At 40.3% G+C, this 25,329-nt stretch overlaps 1 protein-coding gene across 6 annotated transcripts in view; it reads right to left on the reverse strand.

Moving 5' to 3' along the window:
* Positions 1-1,943: 1,943 nt before the first annotated feature.
* RREB1 (ras responsive element binding protein 1) overlaps positions 1,944-25,329 on the reverse strand; it is a 91,408-nt gene continuing 68,022 nt past the window's right edge. For 4 of the 6 annotated variants that reach the window (XM_088471687.1, XM_088471689.1, XM_088471685.1 and 1 more), the window contains 5 exons: positions 18,773-18,962; positions 14,725-17,434; positions 11,727-11,891; positions 6,479-7,189; positions 1,944-5,353 (listed from right to left, as the gene is read on the reverse strand). In XM_088471687.1, the coding sequence (XP_088327813.1) occupies positions 4,866-5,353; positions 6,479-7,189; positions 11,727-11,891; positions 14,725-17,434; positions 18,773-18,962 (4,264 nt within the window). In that variant the 3' untranslated portion in view covers positions 1,944-4,865. Of the gene's footprint in view, positions 5,354-5,415; positions 6,002-6,478; positions 7,190-11,726; positions 11,892-14,724; positions 17,435-18,772; positions 18,963-25,329 lie in introns of those variants that run through there. The other 2 variants (XM_088471691.1, XM_088471690.1) reach the window with 2 other exon arrangements.

The raw sequence follows: 25,329 nt of genomic DNA on the forward strand, positions 1-25,329 counted from the left end.
AGCCGCCGGGACTTCATACCCATTCCATGTTGTTATGTGAAACTTTTCAGCAGAAACCAATGAAAAATTATCTGAATAAAAAAAAAAAAAAAAAAAAACTTGCATGGCAAAAATAGTTAATCAAAAAAGCCCATCAGTTAATGCACTGGCCATTTATGTGAATGCTTTATGGGCATGGCACAGAGGCCATTATTGTGAATGATTTCATTTCAATAGTCCTCCCCAATATTGTCCTGAACTTAAACTATGAACAAGAATGCTTGAAAGCACCCTTATTTTGCTCAGATCGAACCAATAGTTTGTGAATAAAGCTTCTTGAACATATTTTCCTTTTTGCAGTAATGTAGTTCTCTTAATAACCAGTGTTGTACTATATTATATACCATCTGCTCCCCCTTGTCATATCTTCCCCCCTCCACCACCTTCCCCATTATTGCCTTGTCACATCGGCAACAAACCCTCCCTCCCAGTGTTGTCACATATGATATCATCTTACAATATTTGGGGGTCATAAGTGACAAAGGTGGGGAAGGCTGCGGGCATGGATAGGTGCACACATTTGGATTCAACGAGATTAAGCATAATAGTTTTATATTCTTTAGGATGTGTTCCATACCATGTGTATCTCATTAGGAATACCTGCTTAATATACTCAATGTGAAATCTGTGGGATTTATCTGATAGGCATCAAGGTTAAAGCACATTAATTATTTTTCAACTAAGTTAAACCTGTTGTTATCTATGATTATATGATTGCTGAAACAATTAGATCACTATCTTGCAATCCGCATAACCATTGCTGCTTGATTTATCACAGACTGAATATGAGATTACCATTCATTATTGAAATCTTGTATTGTTTTACTAATAGCCTAAACTATAGACGACGTTTCTTTGATACGTGTCTGTATTTATATCCACTTCTATATTTATGCACTACCTCCAACATTAATCATGTGTAAATATGAAGCATGGTAAGAGGTTGTCTGATGTAGAAAATATTAGTCTGATATTGAAAATTCTACTGGTCATATGAAGTTAATTATATACTTTATCTATAATACATGAAATTGAGGTGGTTGTCCAATCTACTCCCTACTAACTATTGAAATATTAATTTGGATGATTAGGGATTATGATTAAAAATGTTTGTCATAACTATATATTAATAACATACTCTGTGATTGTACACATTTTTTTATTTGATTTTTTCTTCCTAGAGTATCTATATTTCACTCTTGTTTTATATTAGGGTTTTTTCTATTAAAGGTTACGTTTTATGTCTCTTAATTTTGAATATGTTCATATATTTCTAAAGCCGGCACTACACTGTTTAATTTGCACCTTGCGACGTGACGGGGATCCGACGGCCGACATATCGGGCAGTCCCCACACACGGTGCGATCGTGTGGCCGACCGCCCGATATGCCAGCACCCCCCCTCCCCCACAGCGCAGCATTGGATTGCACATCGCAACCCCAGATCAACTGAACCTGCAGTAAGATCTGGAGGTGCGATGTACGAACCCACGGGTGAGCGCACTATCCGATATTATGACCATACACGTTACAATAGAGCGGCCAAATCGTACCAATCCGTCAGATCGGCTGATTTATCGCACCGTGTATGGGCACCTTAAGAGTGCCCCCAGAAAGACTTGGTTTGTTCTTCTGCTTTTCAGCAAAATATTATCCATTTGAATGTATACATCTATGGGGTTGCCAGCAAAATTGCTGGTACTGCTGAAATTCCAAGGAGCCATAGGGTTAATGAATTACTCAGTGACTGACAAGACATAGAAGCACCCTCTCATTTAACACCTTAATTATACTTTCTAGATTTGCGCTCTATATCAGTTGAATGTGTGTGTGTGTCAGTAGCTGAACTGTATACAAGAAGGGAAGTCCACTGTCTTTCAATTTAAATATAACAATTTTATTGCTTAGATTGTTTGATACAGAACAGCTTGAATTTGGAAGTACTGTACAGCTGAATAAAAAGAGGAAAACAAGTACCAAAACAAGTCATTCTCTGTTCATGTGGCATAGACCAGTCTTGTACATATTGCATAGCAGCAGTTTAAGTTCCCTTTAGAAAATATGATTTTTTTTACATTTTCACCATAGTTTTAGGTTTCCTAAATGGGTTGTTCATACAGAGAAAAGGAGGGAAATATTCATTGTGGTACTAGAATTACAGTTGTGTTATCCCAGCTATATCATAACTATCTATGTAATGGGGCCATTATTGCATTCACAGTCAAGTGCTTATTGTAGTGATTTCATGACCTTAAGTTTTAAATAAAATTTGCAATTAATTTGAAAACTAGAAATGACAAAACTAAAATAAATTCCGAAAATTCAGTCAAAGACCTGAGAGGTGAAAAAAACAAAACAAAGAAAAGGACACAATTAGCAGAAAATGCAAACTAAATCTAAGATTCACCCAGAGTTCAATCATGGCATATATTTCACAGTATAAAATCAGAAAAGGACACAACAGCCTGGGGACAACTCGTTTCAAATTAATTTACAAAAAATTGTATTTAGTTAACAAAAAAAAAAAAAGATGCAGATCTTATCTAGAAGTATACACATACATTTAAATAAAGCTTTCACTCCATTTTGATTATTGCTAATACATGTCCCACTTTTCTGACAGGTTGTTCAGTTTTGATACCTCACTTTACAGTGAAGTGCGTAACATAGGGGGTCTGGAGATATACAACTCAAAATGAAAGGACCAAAATGCACAGATGCATTAATTTTGATTGATAAGAACACTTGTAAAGAAAAAAAAATACATACATATATTATATATATATTTTTTTGTTAGGAATCATTGTTTCAGATTTATTATAATATTCCCCAGACCTAGTAATTTGTGCCAAATTTGCACTGCTCATCCCATACAGAAATATATTAGTTTACATTTAATGTAGTTGCATTCAGAAAGGCGTTAGCTGCTGCTCTGTTACATTGGTCATCCAGCTGATTGTCAGGCATTGCACAGATACTGTGACAGTGTTGTACTTAATGATCCCTCTCCGGTTTCACCTCTGCTTAGACTCTTACAATGTGGAATAGTGTATGAAAGTGGCATGAATGATAAGAATATGCTTCCCTCTAGGTACAGACCAGCCAAACTTTCAATCTTTACAGAATCTGTTTGCAAAATCCTCTTACAGTTACATGAATAACAATCACAAAAAGGGAGGCGTTACATCAGCTGAAATGTTTAGGATCTAGCTGGAATAGGCTGTGGTATATTTGGAGGTATTATTTCCAGCTAACTACAAAAGCCTATTACTGCGGCCGGCAGTTCAGGTCCTTTATGTTGAGCTTTAGTCTCTATGACACAGACAGCCTGTGCCACTAATGGTGAAAGAGGAATCAGAATCTATTTGATATACTGTACATTCAAGAGAGGTCTAGAGGGAAGCGCATGACCAGTAATAACACAGTAATAGTAAATATACCTTCACGTTTAAAGTCCTGGAGATTGCAAGAAACCGGGGAGAGCAAATTGCACAGTTACAGTAGAGTACTTTTTATATATAACAAAGATTTGTATCTACGTGTGTAGATATATATCCAAAATATACATATACACACATACATACTAATACATATACACACATACATACATTTATATGTATATATTTGCACATATATATATAAATTTTTATTTTTTATATTTTATTATATACACATACATATAAACACACCATTTTTAAACAGGCTCAACTTCAAGCGCCATAGTACAAACTGTATACTAGCTTTTTCGCTTTTTTTTTTCTCCACCAGTAGTACACTCCTGCCTAAAACCAGAATGATCATGGCATGAAGTTAAGGCATTGGATACTGGAAGACAGTACTCTCTGCTAGTTTCCACAGTACACCGCTGTCCTCCATGGCAGGATACATGAAAGTCTGCATTTACCCTACTGAGCACAAGCCTCTGTTTTCACTGAGAACAGGGCTGGAATGGTGCAATGCAAGAGAACTGTCCAAGGCTAGCATTTGAAAAGAGCAAAAAGTTTTTATTTATACATACTTAATAATACCAGGATTCAAAAGTCACTTGGTAAATTTTGAAAGGCAAATATTGCCCAAACGGATCTGCAAAATGCAGAGAATAGTAAGCGGTTGAATTCAAGCAAACAGAATCAAGATGTAGGCAGGGCAGACAGTTCCATTGGTGGTAATGTTTCTGCTGAATCCTCTTGTATGTGTTTATCCGAGGTAGAACAACTACTCAATAATAAAACCATTCAGACACACTGTGTACGATCAAGTTGTGAAGTCCTAAAGATTTTTTTTCCTGGATTATGGCTACTGCCATATGCTTTGTGAATATTGTTATACAGCAATTTTCAAATGCAAGACGGTCCACTGTTGTCCAATCACACAGCAAAAACAATGCTCCGAGCGCTGCATGGAAGGAATAAGAGGTCTTCCCTGCATGTTCTTCCAGTTATTGGCTGCAGTACTGAATGGCTTTTTTTCCACAACCTTAGGTGTCCACCTCTGGATAGACAGTGATTGGTGTACAGAAATAAGCTTTCCAATGCAAAGTAAAATGATATTTTAAATGTTTAACTGGAAAAGGTCCTCTCTGTAATTTCTTCTTTTACGTACAAAACTGAATATAGAAAAAAAAAAAAAGTGATACCAAAAGACATAATAAAGTAGTAAGGCACTCAAAATCCATATGAAGTTTTTGTTTTATTACTGAAAGGTTATGGCACATGGTATGGCCTGCCAATAATCACCTTTAGCTATAAAAAAAAACAATTTTAAAAAGATCAAGTGTAATTATCATTCTGTCTTAGCAATTCGTGAGAGTCACCCCCTATCCCTGGCTCATTTAGCCCCTACAGCAGGCAGGGATCCCTCTGAGGTTAGAAGCACATTATTTATAGTAGGTTTTTCAGACTCCTTGCTGTAACCTTGTAGGGTTTTACGGTCAGAGCTCCTACGGCTGTCTGTATCCTTAACAACTTCCACCCCTACAGCCTGCTTCGGGGTGCTTCTTCCAGATGCAGCTTCATTATTTTGAGATGATTCCTCAGTAACCACATTTGAGGACAGTTTTTTTTTACTTCTAGTTACAGAGTGGCTGTTAAGACTTGATGGTGTATCATATTCATTTTCAGATATGTGGTGTGTGCTGCTCTGCATGGACTCCGCGTCACTCTCTTCCTCGCCCCTCAGCTGACGCTCTTCCTTGTCACTGTCCTTCCCCTGACTTTTCATATCTTTTACTTTCTGATGGATACGCTGATGGCGAACCAGACTGTGCTTCAGAGTGAAAGTACGCTCACACGTCTGACACTTGTAAGGTCTCTCACCTATAAGAGAATTGTACACATATATAAAAAAAGGCATCAGCAGAGAAACAGTACTGTTAATAACACACGGTAAAGTCATAATTTAGAGACAATTATTATTATCCTTTATTTATATGGTGCCACAAGGGTTCCGAGGCGCCTAACAAAGTACATAAACAAATGAGCAGAATAAGAAAACAGCGACTTACAGTACAAAACAATGCAGGACAAGAACGTGGTTTATAAACATTGCTGCATCAGCGGTCATAATACTCAAATAAGTAGCAGGGTGGTAGAAAAGTTAGGTGCCATTGTAGGGGAGTATGGAGTAGATGAGAGTAGTACAAGTAAAGGAAGGAAAAGCACATGGGGAACAGGGCTCTGCTCGTGAGAGCTTACATTCTAAAAGGGAGGGGCAGACAGACAGGGGTGACACAGATGGAGCAGACCGTGAACATGGGACAGAGGGTTAGGATGAGAGATAAATGCCCTTGATGAAGAAGTGGGTTTTAAGAGAGCGTTTGAAGTTTTGTGGCGTCTCTGATAGGTAGAGGGAAAGTTCAGAGGTAGGGAGCAGCACGGGCAAAATCTTGGAGGCTGGAGTGGGAGGAAGTAATCAGTTGGCAGGAGAGGCGACATTCATTTATGGAGCAAAGAGGGTGGGCGGAGCTGTGAAGAAAGATAAGGTCAGGGATATAAATGGTAGAGGAATGGGTGAATGCTTTGTTAGTGAGTAAGAAGCATGAAATGGGTTCTGAAGGAGAGCCAGTGTAGGGCTTGTAGGAGAGGGGAGGCAGATGTAGTACGTTTGGAGAGAAAAATGAGTCGGACGGCAGCATTGAGGACAGATTGGAGTGATTAGAGAGATGGGAAGCAGGGAGGCCAGAAAGGAGAAGGTTAGAGTAGTCCAATCTGGAGATGAGCAGTGAGTAATGATTTGAAGTTATGTCTATATAGCCAGTTTGCATTTACAAAATTGAGAACTTCACAATTAAACATGGAAATAAATAAGTTCAAAACATTTCTGCAGATACTCATAGTGGCAAAGTTAAAGTATATTCTTATTCACTGCTCATCTGTACAATTTAAAAGTACCACTGACTACAAGAGTGTGCCAAGGCTGCACAGTATATGCAAATCACTAACCTGTGTGAGATCTCATGTGTCTTGTGAGATCCTGAAGGGACCAGAAACGTTTGCTACAGACAGTACATATCTTCTTTCTTTTGTCTGCCTTTGTCCCCTTTGTCTCAGACTTGCAGTCCTTCTCGTCATCACTTTTATCTAATGATTTCTCCATTTTATTGTCAGTGATTCCATCCACCTCTCCTTTCCCCTGTCCGGACGCCTCACTCTCCACAGGAGATTTGGACATTTTTAAGTCAACGGGGAGCTCCTCTTCCTGGCTGCCATCCTCCCCAGAAGTGACGTGATTGTTTGTATTGCAGTCAGAGACCGATGACTCTCTGCACTCATACTCAGTGTTTTTCTCAGGTCCCTTGCTAACACATGAATGTGCCTTCCTGTGCCTGCCTAAAGTAGCAGCAAACTTGAAAGTTTTCCCACAGACATCACAAGAGTTGCTGGGTGCTTGATCACTGGCTGACAGCTTAAAATCGATCAGCTTGCTTGCAAAATTAAGATCAAGGCTTTTGTTGCTCACAGCATCATCCTCTAACTCCTCATCGCCATCCTGTTTGTTGTTCTCCTGGTCTAATGTCAGTTTATCCGTTTCCTTGCTCCTGGATATCTCCTCGCCGATCGGCAGTGGAGTTGTTTCGGCTTTATCCCTTTCCCTAGACGTTAGGTCTAACACATCAACTTCTGCGGCAGACATATCTGCATCAGACTGACTGTCTGTGAAGAAACACACACACACTTTTAGAACAATGCAATCCTTGTTATGCCATATTATATTAATTTACACATTGATCCAAACTAGATTAGAAAAAAAATGATCAAGCCTTAACCCTTTGCCTTGCCCCCCCCCCAACTTTCCTCTAATAATAATACACTTGTTTGTTGCACATTAGAATAAATGCATGGATATAGGGTTGGAAAATATAACAAAATAAAATAAATAAAAATTATTGCCAACTTCCTGCCAACCTTTTACACTAATCACCTGCGGCTACATTTAGGGCCAAATTCAATTAGGCGCGATAAGCTGTTTTGCCTTGAAAAATGGCTTTTCATTCAAATTTGTACTAATCGTGCAATCCTATTAGTCGCACAGGTGTGAATTCTCCATACCATTAGATGCGAAAAGTTTTCACCACCCCCTGAGTAGATGAAAATGTTGGGACTTGTTCAGAACCACTGAGACATCCTCCTTTAAAAATAATTTTTTACTTAATTAGTCATTATTAGCGTATTTTGGCCAATAATGACATGTCATTTTTGGGGTAAAAATATGCAAAGTGCAGGAAAATAGGTTCATTGATGTGGGGCAGGTATAAGGGGTGCTATATAAATGGGACAGGTTTTTAAGATTGCAGGTGGGTGTTAGAGGTGTTTTTTGAAGGTTTTTAAAAAGTGTCTTTAAATGATATAAATATATACTCATAGCCTTTTTTATGCACCCCCAATTTAAGTATAACATTTATTTTGCAAAAAAACACTTGCTTTCTATCATTTGTTGACTGTTTTATAAATATGCATTTGATACAATTTAAGAACTCCAAATACTTTTTTTAGGGACACTTCTATATTGTTATCCTATATCACTTTGCCTTCTTTTGGGAACCAGGCGGAATTCCCCATTTTCACCTATACTTAGCACCAGTAATAGTAGGAAGAATTTTTGTACAAATGCAATTTCAAGACTTTTGGGATTGAATTATGCAAAAACGAGTCTGCACATAGAAACGATAAGCGGAATTCGCACGCGAAGGGTGCAAAAACTTTGTGCACAAAAAATTACAGCTTTACTGCGACTAATTGAAGTCCCCCCTTAATCTCATTACCTGTAGGTCATTTTTAATTGAATGAACAAGTGTTTTGGGTATATTGTAAAATGTCTGTAGTGATGGAGAATCTATTATTCTCCGCTATGTTTTACACAGCCATCACAAAGCTGTAACATTTCATAACAGAGCTGGACAACCTGCATCATGCTCAGCCAGCCAGAGGCCTCAATCCATGGACTGTGAAGAGAGATATAGTTGTGGAGAGCCACAGTGAGTTCTTTCCTGTTGCACCTCTTATATTATTTATGTATATAAAATTTGAATAGAGAACTTAAAATGGAGGACAATATCTGCCTAAGCCAATCATCCATGTTTCCATTGCCAACAGCAAGCAACACATGTGATGATTAATATTATCATCATCATCATTGATTTGAAAGGTGCCACACGGCTCCGTACTGCCAGATAGTGGGAAAACGAGACATGCATAAAAACACGGATACACAAAAGTATACAATATAAACGCAGACATGAAAACAAAGAGTAGGAGCAGTCACAGCTGGAACAAGAGGAGCGAGCATGGGTCTGGGTGGAGAAAAACTCACTTATGGAGTATGCATTTGTGTGGGTAGTATAGGTGGGAATATGTCATGCTGTAGCATGACATACCAAAGCATGTAAAAATTTGAAGAGAGAATTAGTGAAGATACTTGTTAATATAAGACCTGAATGCCTACTCCCTGTGCTACGCAACCTCAGATATGTACACTATACTGTAATTAGAGATGTGCGCAGTGTTTTGGCTCTAAATCATTGTCGTCTTTTGGCAAAACCACCTTCAAGTGTTTCAGTTTGAATTTGGTTTTGGATTTCTTGAAAAATGTATAAAAACAGATAAATCATGTAATTTGGACCGGTTTTTACGCCTTTAGTATTATTAGCATCAATAACATTCATTTGCAGTCAATTCTGACCACCTCAGAGCACCTGAAATCATGAGAGACTTAATCTAAAACAAGCAAGATCCGGTTTGTAAATCAGAGTTCTGAATTGTGAGAAGACCAGAGTCAGGACTCAGTTACACTCAGAACCCCAAAGCGATTCTGGGACTCGATTTGACCCGGTACCCCTAAGTTTGGGTGGGTTCAGTTTGGTTTTTGAGGAAAAACCAATCACTGTAATGTGCTATTACACTATGTAGTGGACTGTCCCAATAAAATATAAAATATATGTAAAATAATTGCTAGGAGGATGTGGCTTGGACAACAGGTAAATATTTTATTGGTAACATGCTAGAATGTTAGAATGTAAGTGTGTCCAATGGGGAGGCATACACTCTTAAAAAGAGTTTCCCCTTTAAATAACCACTGTGCTAACTGCTAATGATAACAGATCCTTGCTTTAAAGCTTATAATAAAGAGGCGCCTGCTACAGAGAACGTCCATTTCCAAAGGTCACAACTATATATGAATGTCGATATCCTACTTAATAGAATGAATGCTGGGTTTGCAATAGAAGGGCCCCCACCAAAGTAGTACTAGTGTGAAGGCAGGGGATTTAGTGCAGGGGCTATTAAGGGTGGAAAACCCTTTATAATCTAGTGCCTAGGCTCGTAGAGCATCATCTGAAGAAAAAAAAAAAACAAGCCAGGATGTGGTTGCCCACCAAATTGTACAGGGGCATCACAAATTATCATGCTGTTAAATTTATGGTCCATGTTTGTTCAATGGATTTTATTTCCATTTAAAGAGATAGTAACATAATGAATTAATAACTAGTGGATTGAAAAAAAGAAAAATCAATCTCTTGCTTGGCTGAACAAAAATATAGTCCCCAGTATTACCTTGTTTAACATAAAAAGGTAAGGCATTCTAAATATTCTTTCCCTAATTTGGCCTCTACAGACACTGGGCCTCATTCAGAGATGTATGCAAACCTGGTGGTCTGCGTACATCTCTGATGAGCGGGGAACTGCACACAGTGCCCTCCAAGCTGCAGCAGGATTGATATGCTGAGGCCATTGGGAGCGGGGAAAGGGCGGCACATTCCTGCAATCCCAGAAGACGGGGGGGGGGGGGGGTAAGGTGTTGGACCCGTTTTCTGGGAGTGCCGAGGCCAGTGTCTGCATCTTGTGACACAGATTTACTGGCCTCGAAAGCATGAAAGAGGTAGGGTTATCAGATGGCCGATGCTGCATCCAAAGACGCAGCTGCTGTGAAAAAGCATAGATCTCTGAATCAGGCCACTTGTTGCACACTACAGCCAACCTATGAGGATATATATTTTGTCTCTACAGTCCAAGTGGAATGGTATATATATATATCTATATATGTATATCATACATGCCTACCCTCCCGGTTTTCGCGGGAGGCTCCCGATTTTTCGGGTAACCCCCCGCACCCCCGGAAGGGTAGGCATTTCTCCCGCATTCTGCCCACTTCCTAGTGAAGTGGGCAGAATTAGGAGAATACCCGCGGAAATTGCGGGTCTCCGTGAAGCTGTGATTCTGCATGAATCACAGCATTTGGCCCCGCCCCCTATGTAAATTGTGCCCAATCGCGGCAATTTTACCATGAGGGGGGCGTGGCTTAATGACACGAATCGTCAAGCCCCGCCCCCGTCGGCCCCCTGCTGCATCTCTTACCCGGGCTTCTCCCGGGAAGAGAATGTTAAAGGTAGGCAACCCTGATATGCAAATAAATATATATATATATATATATATATATATATATATATATATATGAGTTGGTATAAGATTCTCAACTCTACTGTCAACCACCAACAGGTCATGTTTTGTGGGTTTCTTTAATCACACATATTAGTTAATCTATTTTGCTGGGTCAGTAATCCTGCCATTTTCCACAGACAGAAATCCTGAAAACATGACCTGATGGGAAAAGGTTGAGAACCACTGCTCTGTGCTTTGCTCATATGATTGACTGAATAGTTATACAAATAGGGAAAAGTAAAAAATGTACATACCAGTAGGATACGGTTATATTTTTAGTTATCTCAAGTTGTTTGTACTACCGAGAAGAAATTTTGCTTGCATGAAAAAGAAAAGCATCTAATAAACTGGATATTATCTGTGAGAACTATACTAGTTTGTCAACTGCACCGTAAACAAATCTGCCCAGCTAATAAGTGCCAACTGCTCAGCTCCAGCACATGCCAACATGGATTGAGGTACAACATTAAAAAGCACAAGTAGTAGTTTATAAAGCAAATTTGTGATAGACATATCCACAAAAAAGTATGTTACACCGAAGTATCTTGTTCTTATTTAGATTTATAGTATTCTCTTGTGGTGAATTATGTTTTATACATAGTAAAAACCTGCAAAACATGCAAATGCCCTATTCTGACATCGAGTCCACCAATGACCAGGCATCTTGGTCCCTTAATGGACAGTCTGTATCACAGTAATAACGACACACTGCACTATGAAGCCTACTTCCACAATATGAATAAGCTGATTGTGCTACCTGTGCTATCATGAGATCCAACATCACTTTCTTTAGACTGGGCCATAAGACCGTTTCTTCTTAAGGTGAGATTGGCAACTCCGTGTTTGCGTAGGAGATGGCGCTCGCAGTTAGATTTGGTAGAAAAGAAGGCATCGCATTGAGCACAGGGATAGGGCTTCTGACCTGAAGCAGAAAAAAAAAAAAAAAAAAGTTTACCCGACTTGCTATTTTGTTCTCATTTTTAAACAAACACCATGGTCAAGGTCAATATAAAGGAACAGGATTAATTTCAGGAAGCATATGCAAGATGTTCTAATATTATGGGAACTATAGGGCACAGAAGTCAGGAGTGATGTGGGTAGAGGCAGCAGAGGAGGGAAAAGGGAAAGCAAGAATATCTTTTAGAACAAGAGAGCCTCTCTAGGCTGGACACAAAAGCAGCATTATAATGATCACCCACTCTGCTTTAATCTGCCTCAAGTTGTTCGTTTTGCTGCTAATTAACAGCTAAATCTGCATTAGGAGATTGCATGGACCAATCCTTACTTCCAAGCTGTCATGTGACCCCACTTTGCCTAATTACAGAGATATCCAGTCCTTCCCCTGTTTCTTAAGAACAAGGGAAAAGCTGTGTTTACATCAAATCAGATGTAATTGTCAGTAGTTTTGTGTAACATGTCAAATAGATATATGGTCAGGACTGTGTCTGAATGTATTCCTTAATTATTATAATTAGCCTTTAATGCTCGAAGGCTTTGTAGGTGGCATTAATGGAAAATATCTGAAAAAGAAAAATAGATTGTAGAACTCTTCATGTTAAATAAAATTGGTGTACTCTCTCTTGCAATGGGACTAGGGAGGCCAATCTGGGTTTTTTTTTTTTCAATCCCAGGATTGAAAAATGCTCAATCTCGGGATTCCCAGGATTGAGATAGTCCCAGGCAGGGTTGAAGGCACGGGCCGTGCAGCATGACATCCGACATCATGTCACGCTGCGCAAAGCTGGGGCACGTCTTAGTGAGTACTGCAGGGGCTCAGGCTGCCGGGCATAAAAAAAAATTATTAATAACTCATGCAAATATTAGTCCCGAAATCCCGGGATTGGAAGCTTCAATCCCAGGATTGAATTCCTGCCAATTTTAGGCCAAAATCCCAGTAACCCGATCCTGGGGTTGGCCTCCCTAAATGGGACATGCTTGCATTGGCAACGGAAGTGACATCATGGAATACATAGCATAGGTCAAGAAAAAATGGATAGCACAAGACATACAATTCTAAAGCAACTTCAAAATAATTCCACTTTTAGATGAACAGAGTCACTCTTTTATAACCTGAAGGCACCTCTACAAATTTGTGGTTGCTCAGATAACCAGGATCATTTTTGATCCTTTAGTGGCAAATTAATAGGCTGCAAATTTTAATCTCACCTATGACAATACTAGTTCAACTGTTTACTTGCGAAATCTGCACCCACAAGGTTATTGTTATGTAAAATAACACAATCTTGCTCACAGCATCTGTGAATCCCGAGGATTTGAATATAGCAATTCAAAAGAAAATGCACGACACTAGCAAGTGCCTGCTATTTACAGTTCATGAAAATGTAATGGCAGGACATTTTTCTGCTGTCAAGATTAGGATCTGTAAAGTATACATAGTACTGTATGAATGGAGTGATGTTAGGTCCTCAGTGTAAAATGTGGGAATTGTACACAAATAACTATCCTCTTTCCTCAGCACAAATGGCCAGAATATTGTGGCAGAACTTTAGTCCTCAGTATTTTTCTGCCTGCTTAAGCACAAGAGTACCCGTGAAAGTGAGGGACTGCTTGTTACATCTTTGCGAATACTCAAAGGGCTCTATTTACTACAATCCGCATTTATAATGAAGATTGTAGTGTGATATTAACGACTGAATTCGCATTGCGAATTCAGGCAATATCACAGGGATTTACTACAAATCCCTTGCAGGGACAGAGCTTGCGATAAAGCTCTGTCCCTGCGAATCCCCTTCGGAGCCTTATCACGGTATTTTCGCAAAAAATACGTGATTAAGTGCCCTCGCATGCGCCGACCGGTCACCGCTGCTACCCCCCGGCACTAAGCCCTGCCCTCCGCGATCGCGGACCCCCCCTCCCCACCCCTGCGACTCCCCTCTCCCTTAATTACACTTACCTGCATGCTCCGGGCATCCGGTGATTTTCTCCATTCCTCCGGACAGGTGATCTACTATACTGCACTGGGACCCGATCATCTGATGACCGGGCAGCAGTGCACTATGGGAGACCAGCTGACCGGAGGGGAGTCATCACCGGAGGCCCGACCACCGGTCCCTGGAGTCAGGAAAGTATTTTTTTTTTTTTTACTATTTTTTTTTTCTTTGTTTTACAGTAATCAGCTTGTGGTCTGTTTAGACCACACAGCTGATTACTGGGATCGACTCCCGGCTCTGCTCTCCCCGTTAGAGCAGAGCAGCAGTCCGGTAACCGGGGGAGACCCTGGATAACGCCACCTCCAGGTGGCGTTATTATCACAGGGCTTTCCCCGATATTTTTTCACATTTTATTTTTAGTAACTCTGGTCGGATCACATTTCCCATTACAGTTATGGGAAATGCGATCTGCTTTACTAAAAATAAGTGATATTTAGGGGTTGGAATAGAATTTTACGAATTCTACTCCAATTGCCCTGTAATAACTATAGGTGATACTAAAATAATGTGAAAAGGGTGTGAAAACACCCTTTTTCACTTTATTTTAGTCAAAATAATGTTAATATATAGAGCCCATAGTGATAATGGACTGTTGTTGTGCAACATCAGTCTAATAAAAATTAGCCTCAGGCAAACATACATTTTTTAAACACACAACAAACTGCAGTGTATTTGTTCAGTCTTTTCAAATCTGCTTTTTTGGCATTTTCAATTATTAATACACCCCAAAATAATCCTGTAAAAATAATGTACATCAAACCAATGGCAATACATTAAGTGTAAAAATAATCCAGACTCCCTTACCTGTGTGAGTCAACATATGTCTCTGCAGGGAGCTTGCCCACGGAAAAACACGAGGGCAGTAAGGACAGGTTATTTTTTGCAAAGAGTTGGAATAGGAATTTCGCTTTCCCCTTCTATCTTCACCACTATCTCGCTCATCATCACTTGTACCATTTTTGTCCACAGCATCTTTAAGGTGTTCCATAGACTGCAGGTAAGGACTGAACTTATTAGTGTCTGTTGTGGCCAACATCTTTTCAACGCTTGCAAATTCACCACTCGATTCAAGATCCACACCAGCAGCTATTTTTGGTTTATTTTTTGTTCCTTTCTTTCTACCCCTTTTCTTTGCACCTATAACTAAAGCAGCAGAAGGGAAGATGTCAGATGGGCTTGTAGAGCTTGCAACAGTGTGGGGTGCATCATCAGGAAGAGTGGGCTCCTTGTGGTGAATGGTCATCTTCGATTTGGAAGTACCAGCTTTTTCAGTGGTGTGTGAATTGTTGGCAGTAACCTTATAAGTGGGTGTTGTCATATCAGTTTTTAGCAAAGTAGAAGCAGATGACACAGAAGAAATTATCTGTGCAATGGAAGCTAGGGGTGGCAGCTCTTTAGAGACTGGAGGCTTTGGCAAGAGTGGAGGCGGTTTAGGCCTCAAAGGGCGAAGCATAGTTGCATTTCCAAGAACAGCAGGAGAAATGATTGGAACAGTCAAGTGCACCGGGGTTTTTACTGGTTTGGAATGTGTGATAGCTGCAGCTTTCTCCAGGATCTCATTGGCACTTAAGGGGAGTGGGCATGGCTGGCAACTAAATAGTTGACTGACAGGGCTACATATTTGCTCTTGTGTCTTTGCCTGAAATTGAGCGTTTTCTTTTTCCTGTTTTGCATATTTAGGTATAGAGAGGTCAATAGGTTCCAAGGAGGAATCAAAGCAGACAGAGTTGTAGATATTCTCCTCCTTCACTGAGAACCCACATGGATTTTTGTTCTTTTGAGAGAAGTCCAAGGGCTCATCAAGGTCCACAGGAAAGCTGACAGTAGGTTCAAGTTTTAGAGGGAGAGCAGATCTGCCACCATGAAGAAAGCCATTCTGTGTTTCCAGGTAAGATGTGGTAGGTTTCAGATCGAGGTAAGTGCTGTCTTCCAAAGGTGGAGTGTTTGATCTACTTTGCTGTGGACTACAGGCCCCATACAATATGTGCTTCTCTATTTCCTTCTCTTGCACATACTGGTGCTGCTTTAGGATGTGGTGAATACAGTTTCTTTTGGCTGAAAAGGCAGTGCCACACTCTTTGCATTCAAATAGCTTCTTCTTCTGAAGGTTGGTGTGGCTCCTCATGTGTATATGTAGGGCACGGTAACTCTTTAAGTCCTCCCCACAGCATTTACAAACGGTGTCTGGAGAACAGAGAGCATCCACCATTTCAGTTGTGTTTGTGGATATATAGTCAATGTTCTTTTCAATATCCTTCCTTGTAACCTTGAGATGCTTCTTACGTAGGTGTCTCTCACAGTTCGCTTTAACAGTAAAAGGATACTGGCAAATTTTACAGATGTATGGCCTTTCACCACTGTGTGTTCTTAAGTGTCGTATTAGTGCTGCTTTGTCAGCTGCAATGTAATCACATATATTACACTGATAAGGCGATATTCCCAAATGAGTACGTATGTGTGCCCGTAAAACACCAGAGTATGCAAATACCTGATCACAGAAACGACAAGGGTAGAATACTTTCTTAGACTGGGCTGTTTTTTTGCTGTTTGATCCAGAAATAATGGATTTCAAATCCCCTTCAGCTACTTCTTGTTTGATCTTCGCCTCCAAATCTAAAGGCATGAATGCTTCTATAATACTGTCCTGTTCTACTTGGGTTTTTAGATCTCGTTGACTCACTGAATCAGAGTTGGGTAGTTGGGAATTCTTAGCAGAGGAGTTACTGTTGGTTCCAGATCTGGATTGCAAATATATGGCGCTGGTGGCAGATTCCACTGTATTTTTTATCATCCTTATAGGAGGGGGAGGAAGACTTGGACTGATGCAGCCTGGAGATGCCTGCTGAGTGGTAGCAAGAGCTGCGGGCGTAGAAGCAGCAACAACTGTACGAGGAGTCACTGGTGGCTTTGGCTTCAATGGTGGCATATGCTTGAGGACAGCTGGAGAATTTTTCAACAATGGTGGAAGACTAATCTGAGAGGGGGCTGAAGTAGCCATTTTTAATATTTGCTGAATATCAGCCAGCTCTCCAGAGAAGGGTTTCACCACAATGCTGTTGTCAGGTTGTACAGTAAAGCCCTTTTGGAAAGGCTGCAGTGAAAGCAACTTCATGTTCTCTCTTGTTGGTGGAAGGACTGAAAATGGCCCACCTACAGAGGGTGCCTCTAACGGGGACAACTTTAGCATAGTTCTGTTGCTACCAAGCTCGTGAGGTAGGTTGCTCTTCAAAACTTCTATATGCATGGCCTGGAAACAGTCGATTGTATCATCTTCCTGGCTGACAGGCTTGATGTCTTTGGTATGCTGCAGGCCCAAGGCTGCCATAAAAGCTTTCTGGTCTTGGCCCTCCCTAACAGGGTTTTCCATATTGTGCTTATTGTTAAATGGACCATCTTTGTGGGTTTCCATGTGCAGTTTTAGAGCTGAAGGCATCGGGAATGCCTTGTTGCAGGTTTCGCATATGAAACTATGCAATTCACTGATGCATCTTCGTAAATTGGTTTCACACCAAACCTATCCCCATAAATGGTCAGGAGAAAAAAAAAAAGGAGAAAGTTGTACAGATAAGTAAGTTTAATCTATATGAACTTGTATATGTTAAATAAGAGTTTTAAAAAAGTATCAAATTAAGAACCAGTTTGGTCTATTACAAACCTCTCAGACTTGACATACGGAACAAACAAAAAAGCCAAAAGGGAGGAAAAAAAAAAGATTGCATTGAGCATGTTTATATTCTTATTTGCTACATTATTTACGTGAATGGCATGCTAAGGTACAATATAAATATAACGGCTGTTAGTGTAGTCTTCCTTATCCACATACAAGTATGGAGGTATAATGAGGAGAGGTTATTATATTAACTGTGTCCACTTATGGCTATGGACGAGTTAACATCTATCTGGGTCTAAGGGCAGACCAGTATTTTTTTCTCCACATGCCATTTAAAGCCTTGTGAACTGGGGATTAGAATGATAAGCCCTTTACTGCTATAGAAACCCAAAGAGCATTGCATGTCTCTCTGTGATGCTATCCATCCAGCCTACTGCACAAAACACACAGCTGACCATCTTCCTTTTGTATTTTTTTTTTTAAACAACAGCTTAGTGCAAGAAGCCCAGCATTTCTGAAAGAGCCCCCTCCCTGAGATTAGCTCTACCCATGATGTTCAAGCAATTAGTAATAATTACTCAGGAATAAAATTGATTTAAACCAATGTAGTTTGGATATAACTTATCAACTTACAAATACAATTGCACTAAATGACAGATGGTTTAAGTTGATTACAATCTTTCCCATCAGGGTCCCATTGCATATTTTAATTCTTATCAATGCTCTTTAATGTCACTTTATGAGAGTGCATTAATAACCTTGCTTTGTTAAAATGGTTAAGCAATTGCCCATATGGTAAGACATGAACCCATTTTAGGACTTAAGAATTGGATCCATATTTTTGTCTTTAAAAAGAAGAAAAAAGAAAAAGATCAAAATTAGATTGAGAAGTTACAAAAGCATTTACTATTTTACTTTGAGAAGGATGGTCTGTTACATAGTTGTTGTAGGTCAGCTGGATTTCCAGTACAACTTGTTGTACACTGCACTCGTCATATCATTGTGGTTAACTGCTGCCTCACCTCACTAGAGCTATGGGCTTCATTTAGGGCGTTATCTGTGTGGAGTTTGCATGTACTTCACATGTTTTAGTGCGGTCCCTACAGGGACTTACACGGTCCAAAAATACACATGGTAGGCAAATTTGGCTTCTGACAAATTAACCTGTGATATGTGTATAGGAATTCTCTACTGTAAAAGGAAAACTGATTAAGTAATTTACTGCAAGGTAACTTGCTGTACCTGAGAAATAATAGGGAACTTTTTGCAAGAGAAGTCAGTAAAGCCCAAGTCATTAAAGCCGGCTGGGATGGAGGGGTTGTTCTGAATAAAAGGTTTTCCCGACTGGTCTCTGGGCAGCAGCTTGTGGATTACAGCATTGTGGCGGAGCATACCCCGATGGGTGCGAAATGAAATGCAGCAAGTATCACACCTGGGAAGAGGAAAAAGAAAAAACAGGGGTACAAAAGGTCAGTAATTCATGGTCATACTACGGCTGTCCTATTAAATAATTACCGCTCATTTAGAAAAAAAAAAAAAAAAGGAAGATAAGACACCTCATTCAATTTGCTTTACAATCACATATCTATTTCCACTATAGGTTAGGATTACAAATTATAGGTAGACTTCAAAGACATTAATAAGTGTAGCACAGACTAGCCCATCCCAACTCTAGTTATGTTAAGCAGAAGGTAAGGAAGTGTCACGTAACGAGAGATCTGAGCAAATGATGAATGGGAGTGTGCTGGATTCACACATCAGAACATGATACATGAAGTCATATTTTCATCATAATTATGTGCTCAATCACACGATGAAGAACTGCACTTGCTTCTTGCAGGCGGGAGTCAGCTAGTCCGTATAATAAACCACAAACCTATTTTAGGAGCAAAAATCCTAGGCCTAACTGAAAGGTAAACAAGTAGTCCTTTTCATAGCATCATAATGTACCTAAACACACAAAAACTTGCTCAGGAGGGCCAAAATATGCTTAAAAAAAATAAAAAAAGTTGTAATAATGATTCTCCTAAAATGCATTTAATACTTCTAGAGCATGTATTACTTAAAAAGTGACATGTAACAGTAGTTGTTTTTGACATGTCTCATACATATGAGATTTTAGAAAAATGTCAATTGATACATGCAGTCCCCATAGACTGCTATGGAGCCTGCTTTGTGATAACACAGAACGTAGCAGATATTTCCTTAGTAAATAGACCTATTATAAAATGCAGCAATCATCCAAAATCAGTAATGTTTTGTTCATTTGAGTGGTTATACTTTAATATGTAGATCTTGCAATGGCCCATGGTGCTGCACACGCAATTGGGGATTACAGTACAGGAACAAGTGATATGGCCAGCACGGATGGTAAAATGGTCAGCATTATATGCTCTGTAAAGCCCTGCGGAATGTGTGTGTGCTATACAAATAGCTGGTAATAATAATCAAGGTTCCTGCATAGAAGATCAAACTTCAGCATAAGTAGTTTTGGAAGGGAGAAGCAAAATATCTCCAGTCTGTTGAGTGAAAGAGGAAGTGAATAAAACACACAGGCCTGGTACTGCTAGTTCTGCTGTAACTGTTCTCCGTCAACACTTGCCCCATCCCCCATGACCAAGGCCAGCATTATTGTTGGAGTCCTCTTTCTCACAAGGGATACCACAAAAGGAAAATAAATCCCTGCCATACCTAGAGGGTGGTAATAAAAACCTCTCCGGCCAGCACTCAACACCTGTTGATGTGTCTTCAAACTCAGAAGGCCAAACTGTAAAGCAGCATGAAAACACATCTACCAGAAACATTTAGAATTGTCCTGGTTAGAGATGCTTAACTCCAAGCCAGCCATTCCCCACTAGTCTCCTGCATCTTGTCTTTAAGCTGCTCCACAAGGACAAAACAGGTCATTGCAAATCCACTCATCGTGTCCGAGAGGCAGCCAAGACTTCAGCATCTTAGCAGAGCACAGGATCTGCTCCCCCAGACAATCTACTGATACTCTTTAGCTGTGTGCAGCATTCAGACAAAAATAAGTGAACAAGAGAGATGGAGAGAGAGGGCGAATTTAAAGCATCCAACCTAAAATGTATGTTTAGGAAAATAAATTGGCTAAAAATAAATATAAACACAAATAAAAATTACTGACATCTGCTATAATTATGTCTCAAATGGCATTATGATATATGTAATCTATAAAATGCTTTCCAATTCCAGCACACATGCACAAACTAGGCAGGCATCAGTAGAATAGTTGTTACACTGCTCTGTATGCGATTTAAAGATTACTAAAAAAAAAGATATAAATAAGCTTGCACATGTAGGAGTGGAGTCACCTTGGATACATTAGCCAGATGAAGCTCACTCCCAGAAAGAATGTGCAATCCAGCATTTCATGTGCTTTCATTGCAGATGGTTCGGTCTCCAATTATCAGAGCAAATATAAAATGGGGATAGGCGCAAAGAGGGGGAATATAAAAATGCTGTGCATGTTTAAACCCAGTCCACCTTCATCTCTTTTCTCTGCCTGTTGTGATACTGTCCTCCTAGCATTGAATCGTATCTACCACACAAGCTTTGGCTATAAGCCAGGGCATGTTACTGCTCATCATAGACAGGTGTCTGTCGCACATAAGATCTATATTGCTGGTCAGATGACAGTGTTCAAAACAGATTGAGCAAAAAATTGATAGGGATGTCCGCAATACATTAATTTAGCCTTAGCCCTATAGCAAAGCAACACTCCTGTATGGCAGCTTCCAGCGTGGGAGAAACATCTGTGTTCTCTTGAGTATTTAGCAAACAATTAATGATCTAATTAGTGTTATAGTATAGACATACAGTCCCCAGACTCCACAGTTTAACACCCATTCAGCTCTTCTGTAGGGCATTGCTAATGTGTACCTCAAAGACCAAGGTGTTATTTCATGAATAATGTGTACATTGCTAAATACATAGCTAGTGAAATGTATTTTCCAGGCACACAGGGGCTAAGCCATAGAGGCGGTTTCTTTGACAACATATGAATTAGCAAATCACAGAAGACTGGCTATTTAGTTCCCATCTCACTTGTGTATCCTACTTTTCCCCCTACAAGCTGAAATGGGAGACATCTCCCCTGTCTCTGTGAACTGACATCAAACAGCTGCACTGGGTTCAGCTGCTAGAAGGCAGAAGTAATGCTCTCACACAACTGACACTGCTGGCTCTCTGACTTCCCAGCGGAGACTGAAAGACACAGCACATGGCTCTAAACCGCCGTCATCTACAAGTAGCCCTGCTAGAATCTGCATACAGTTCACTACTGGGATTTTGCAAGGCAAAATTCAAAGCAACCACTCAATCCCTGCATATCTGAGGAAAGCCAACATGAAACATTACAGTCCAATCACTTGATTTGAGACATACATTCGGTTTCTTGTAAATCAAATATTGTAAACCACAGGATTCTGCACTTTAGCGTCTCCCATAAGTGAAACTTATTTGTAGTTTTGTATTCATATTTTCACTTATATGCTTGTCATTATACTTAATGGCTATGTATAGTACGTGTCCACAAAGTGTGTGAAAGATGCCTGAAACAATAGCTTAGGGAGAAGTGGTATAGCTTCACGTGAAAGCCTCTTCTGTCATCTTCCAGTATAAAAATACATATGCACGGCACAGGAGCAAACATGAGTACACATACCTCCCTCTACTCCCAAGTCTGAAACCATATCATTAGGGCTCCCTATTTTAAGGCTGCTAGATGGGCAGGTTGCCACTCACATTCCAGACGCAGTGTTGCTGTTTTGGTCTGACCCGAACACAGGGATCTTACAGGGCTTCAGCACAAGCCACAGATCCTATGCATGCATGCACAGAGTGCAAGATCTGAACTAGAACACAAAACTAAAACTACAGGGGAAACAAAATCCAAACACAAAGCAGGGATGATCATAGATCGCATAGATTGGTATAACTTACGTAACCTAGTTTTCATTTACTCAGCTTTCAGTGGAGTAAAATTCACACACAGTATTATGTGCCATTAAACCATCATGTGGTAATGCTCACTGTGCAGTTGATTCATCTGCACATGTGTCCACATTGTGTACTTGGAACTAAATGTGAATCTTCGCCTGTATTCAGAGATGGCTGCATCAAGTAGGATGCACTGCCCCTCTCTGTCCTGATGTGAAAGTAGCCACCATCACTATCAGTGCACATTTGCTTGTATTATCCTTGGTGCAACAGAGCAGTCTGTAATCAAATAGACTACATACACTCACCTCTACACAGCCTGCAATTCCATCTATACGCCCTCAGGACACTTTGCCTATGTGCGAACACCCAGTTGCACTTACTCAGCCGCATGGGGAAATGCAGATGAGGTGCATACATCTCTGAACACCTGTACATGTTTAAAGAGGTGTATGCTTGGCTATGGAACATGCACAGTGTACAAGGTCACAGAAAAGTCTGCAGAACAGACTTCCATGACACGCTGTATAAGCCACTGTGTAGGGAAATCTATAGCCCTGAATTTTTCGGGCAAATAAAACGGGACTTACAGCATTTTTTTGCCTTCCGGTAAATTGGATTCCATATTATTCGCTCGAAAAGTTATCGGGGCTAAGTGATTCAGTTTTTGGGCGAATACACATAGGATCTGTGATAAGGTCACGGATCTATGTTTTTTCCCTCGGTGCGATCACGTAAAAGGGGCTGCTTATAGGGGATTTCTTTTCACCTGCCTCGGGCAGATGAATAAAAGTCCCCGCTAACTGGTGGCTTCGGGGCTAACTGAATAGCCCACGTGGGATCAATTAGAGAACCGTGGCTTTACACTAGTGTTTAGAGAGAAAGTGAGTGTGAGGTGAGTGCACGCATTCAGGTGGCGTGAGTGAGGCAGGCAGCAATGCACATGGGACAGACATGCTTTCCATTCACATTCATCCACCAGAAACTCTGCCGGCATTGTAGCCTCCAGCAAGGGTCCAAGCACAGAAACAGGGGCAGAACTATGGGAGACAACGGAGGCGCCCACCGCTGGGCGCCAGCACTGAAGGGGCACCTCCTCCATTGCCCACAATATATTCACCCCGCTTAGAGCTGTAAATATGTACCTGGAGTGTACAGTCACGGCCGCCCAATACATGGCGCCTCTTCCCGGCACCCGAGAAGCTACCATAACCATATACTAGTGGAGAGCTCCGTGTTGGACCATCAGCTGTTGCTGCCGTCTATCTACAGACTGTCCCTGCTCATTGATGTCGCTGCTCCTCAGCAGCTTCCCATGCCAGTTTGACTTTTTAGGGGGGGGGGGGGGGGGGGGGATTGAGGTAGCACCAGATTATAACTTGCCTCTGGGCATCTGGGATGAAGTTACGCCACTGCACAGAGACTGCCCATTATCTGCTCCATCTTTCACTGTGACTTTATATTACAGGTGTCCCTGTGTTTGTGTCCCTAAATTTCTCTGAAACTTGTGAGTATATATCACATCATCCACTCACTGTTATGCTGTGTAAGGTGCAGTGCCTCCTTCTTAAACTGCATTTCAGATACATTGCCCTCTTATGTATGTATGTATGTATGTAACAATTCATGTGTTGTGTTAAGAGTCAAGTGTCCTCCTGGCCAAGCATATACTGTTGGCAGGATGCGCTGACCCCTTGCCCATTTATCTATTGTAGAAGGGACACTCTTTCTGCCTGTTCATTTATATTTTGTACATAGGACGTGCTGACCCTGGGCCCATTCATTTATTGTACATAGGATGCGCTGACGCCCTGCCCCTTGATATATTGTACATCAGACGCGTGGACCCTCTGCCCATTTATTTAATGTATATAGGATGCACTGACCCCCAGCCCTGTCTAAAAGCACGTGGGCAGTATTTGGTCAGCTATTAAAAACATTATTTGTGTGCAAAAACAAGTGGGCACTATATGGGTCGCTCTGTAGGATTTTCTACTCTAAAATGAATTAAAATCTGTTTAAGGAATGGCATGAAGCAGAGCACACTAAATTATCAGATGCTGATTTCACTAGAGGGGCGAGAACATACAGACTTTGATTATGAAAAAGCTGCATACAACTGGGACTCTAAGAAGGAGAAGTATGAATATATAAAAATGAATGTTAATCTCGAGTTTAAATCAATATAAGGTCAGGATTTGATAAATTCGTTATTCTGTAGGCTCCCACTTCTTGATGCCTCCCAGCCGCCAAAATTGTCTGGGGAGAAAACCGATATTAATTATATATATATATATATATATATATATATATATATATATTTATCTCTATCTATCATTTCCTGTTATACTCCAGAGTTTTGCTTATAAAAGTTCTAAGTAAAATGTAAAGAAAATATTAGAAGTATCTTCTTTGTATTATTCTAATAATTTTTATAGTCAAAACTCTGGAGTAAAAAGTGTATGGCAGGTGAGGCACTGCCTCCCCTGTCTACCTTTTCCGCACATCAAAACACACCAAATTTCCAGCACTATATACTGCTGCAACTTTGTATAATGCCCACATGAACCCTCGGATTCATATATGTCTATGTAAATCTGGCTCTGATACTAGCCAGGGTCTCCCCAGCCATTTACCTCACGTCACTAATATTTTATATCTATTAATCAAACCTCATTTTGAATTCCAGGTATTACTCATTTACATCGTAAATTACCAGTCTTCAAGCCAGTGAAAAAAAAACACAAGACAACTAGCAATTACAGCAGGTGGTGGTTAAAAATTAATGAACCCTAATCCCATTTGACACTCAGAGGACGCATACTAGTTGGGAGCAAAGC

Source organism: Taudactylus pleione, unplaced genomic scaffold, assembly GCF_031769625.1.
Source record: "Taudactylus pleione unplaced genomic scaffold, aTauple2 ptg000116l, whole genome shotgun sequence".
NCBI classification, from domain to species: domain Eukaryota; kingdom Metazoa; phylum Chordata; class Amphibia; order Anura; family Myobatrachidae; genus Taudactylus; species Taudactylus pleione.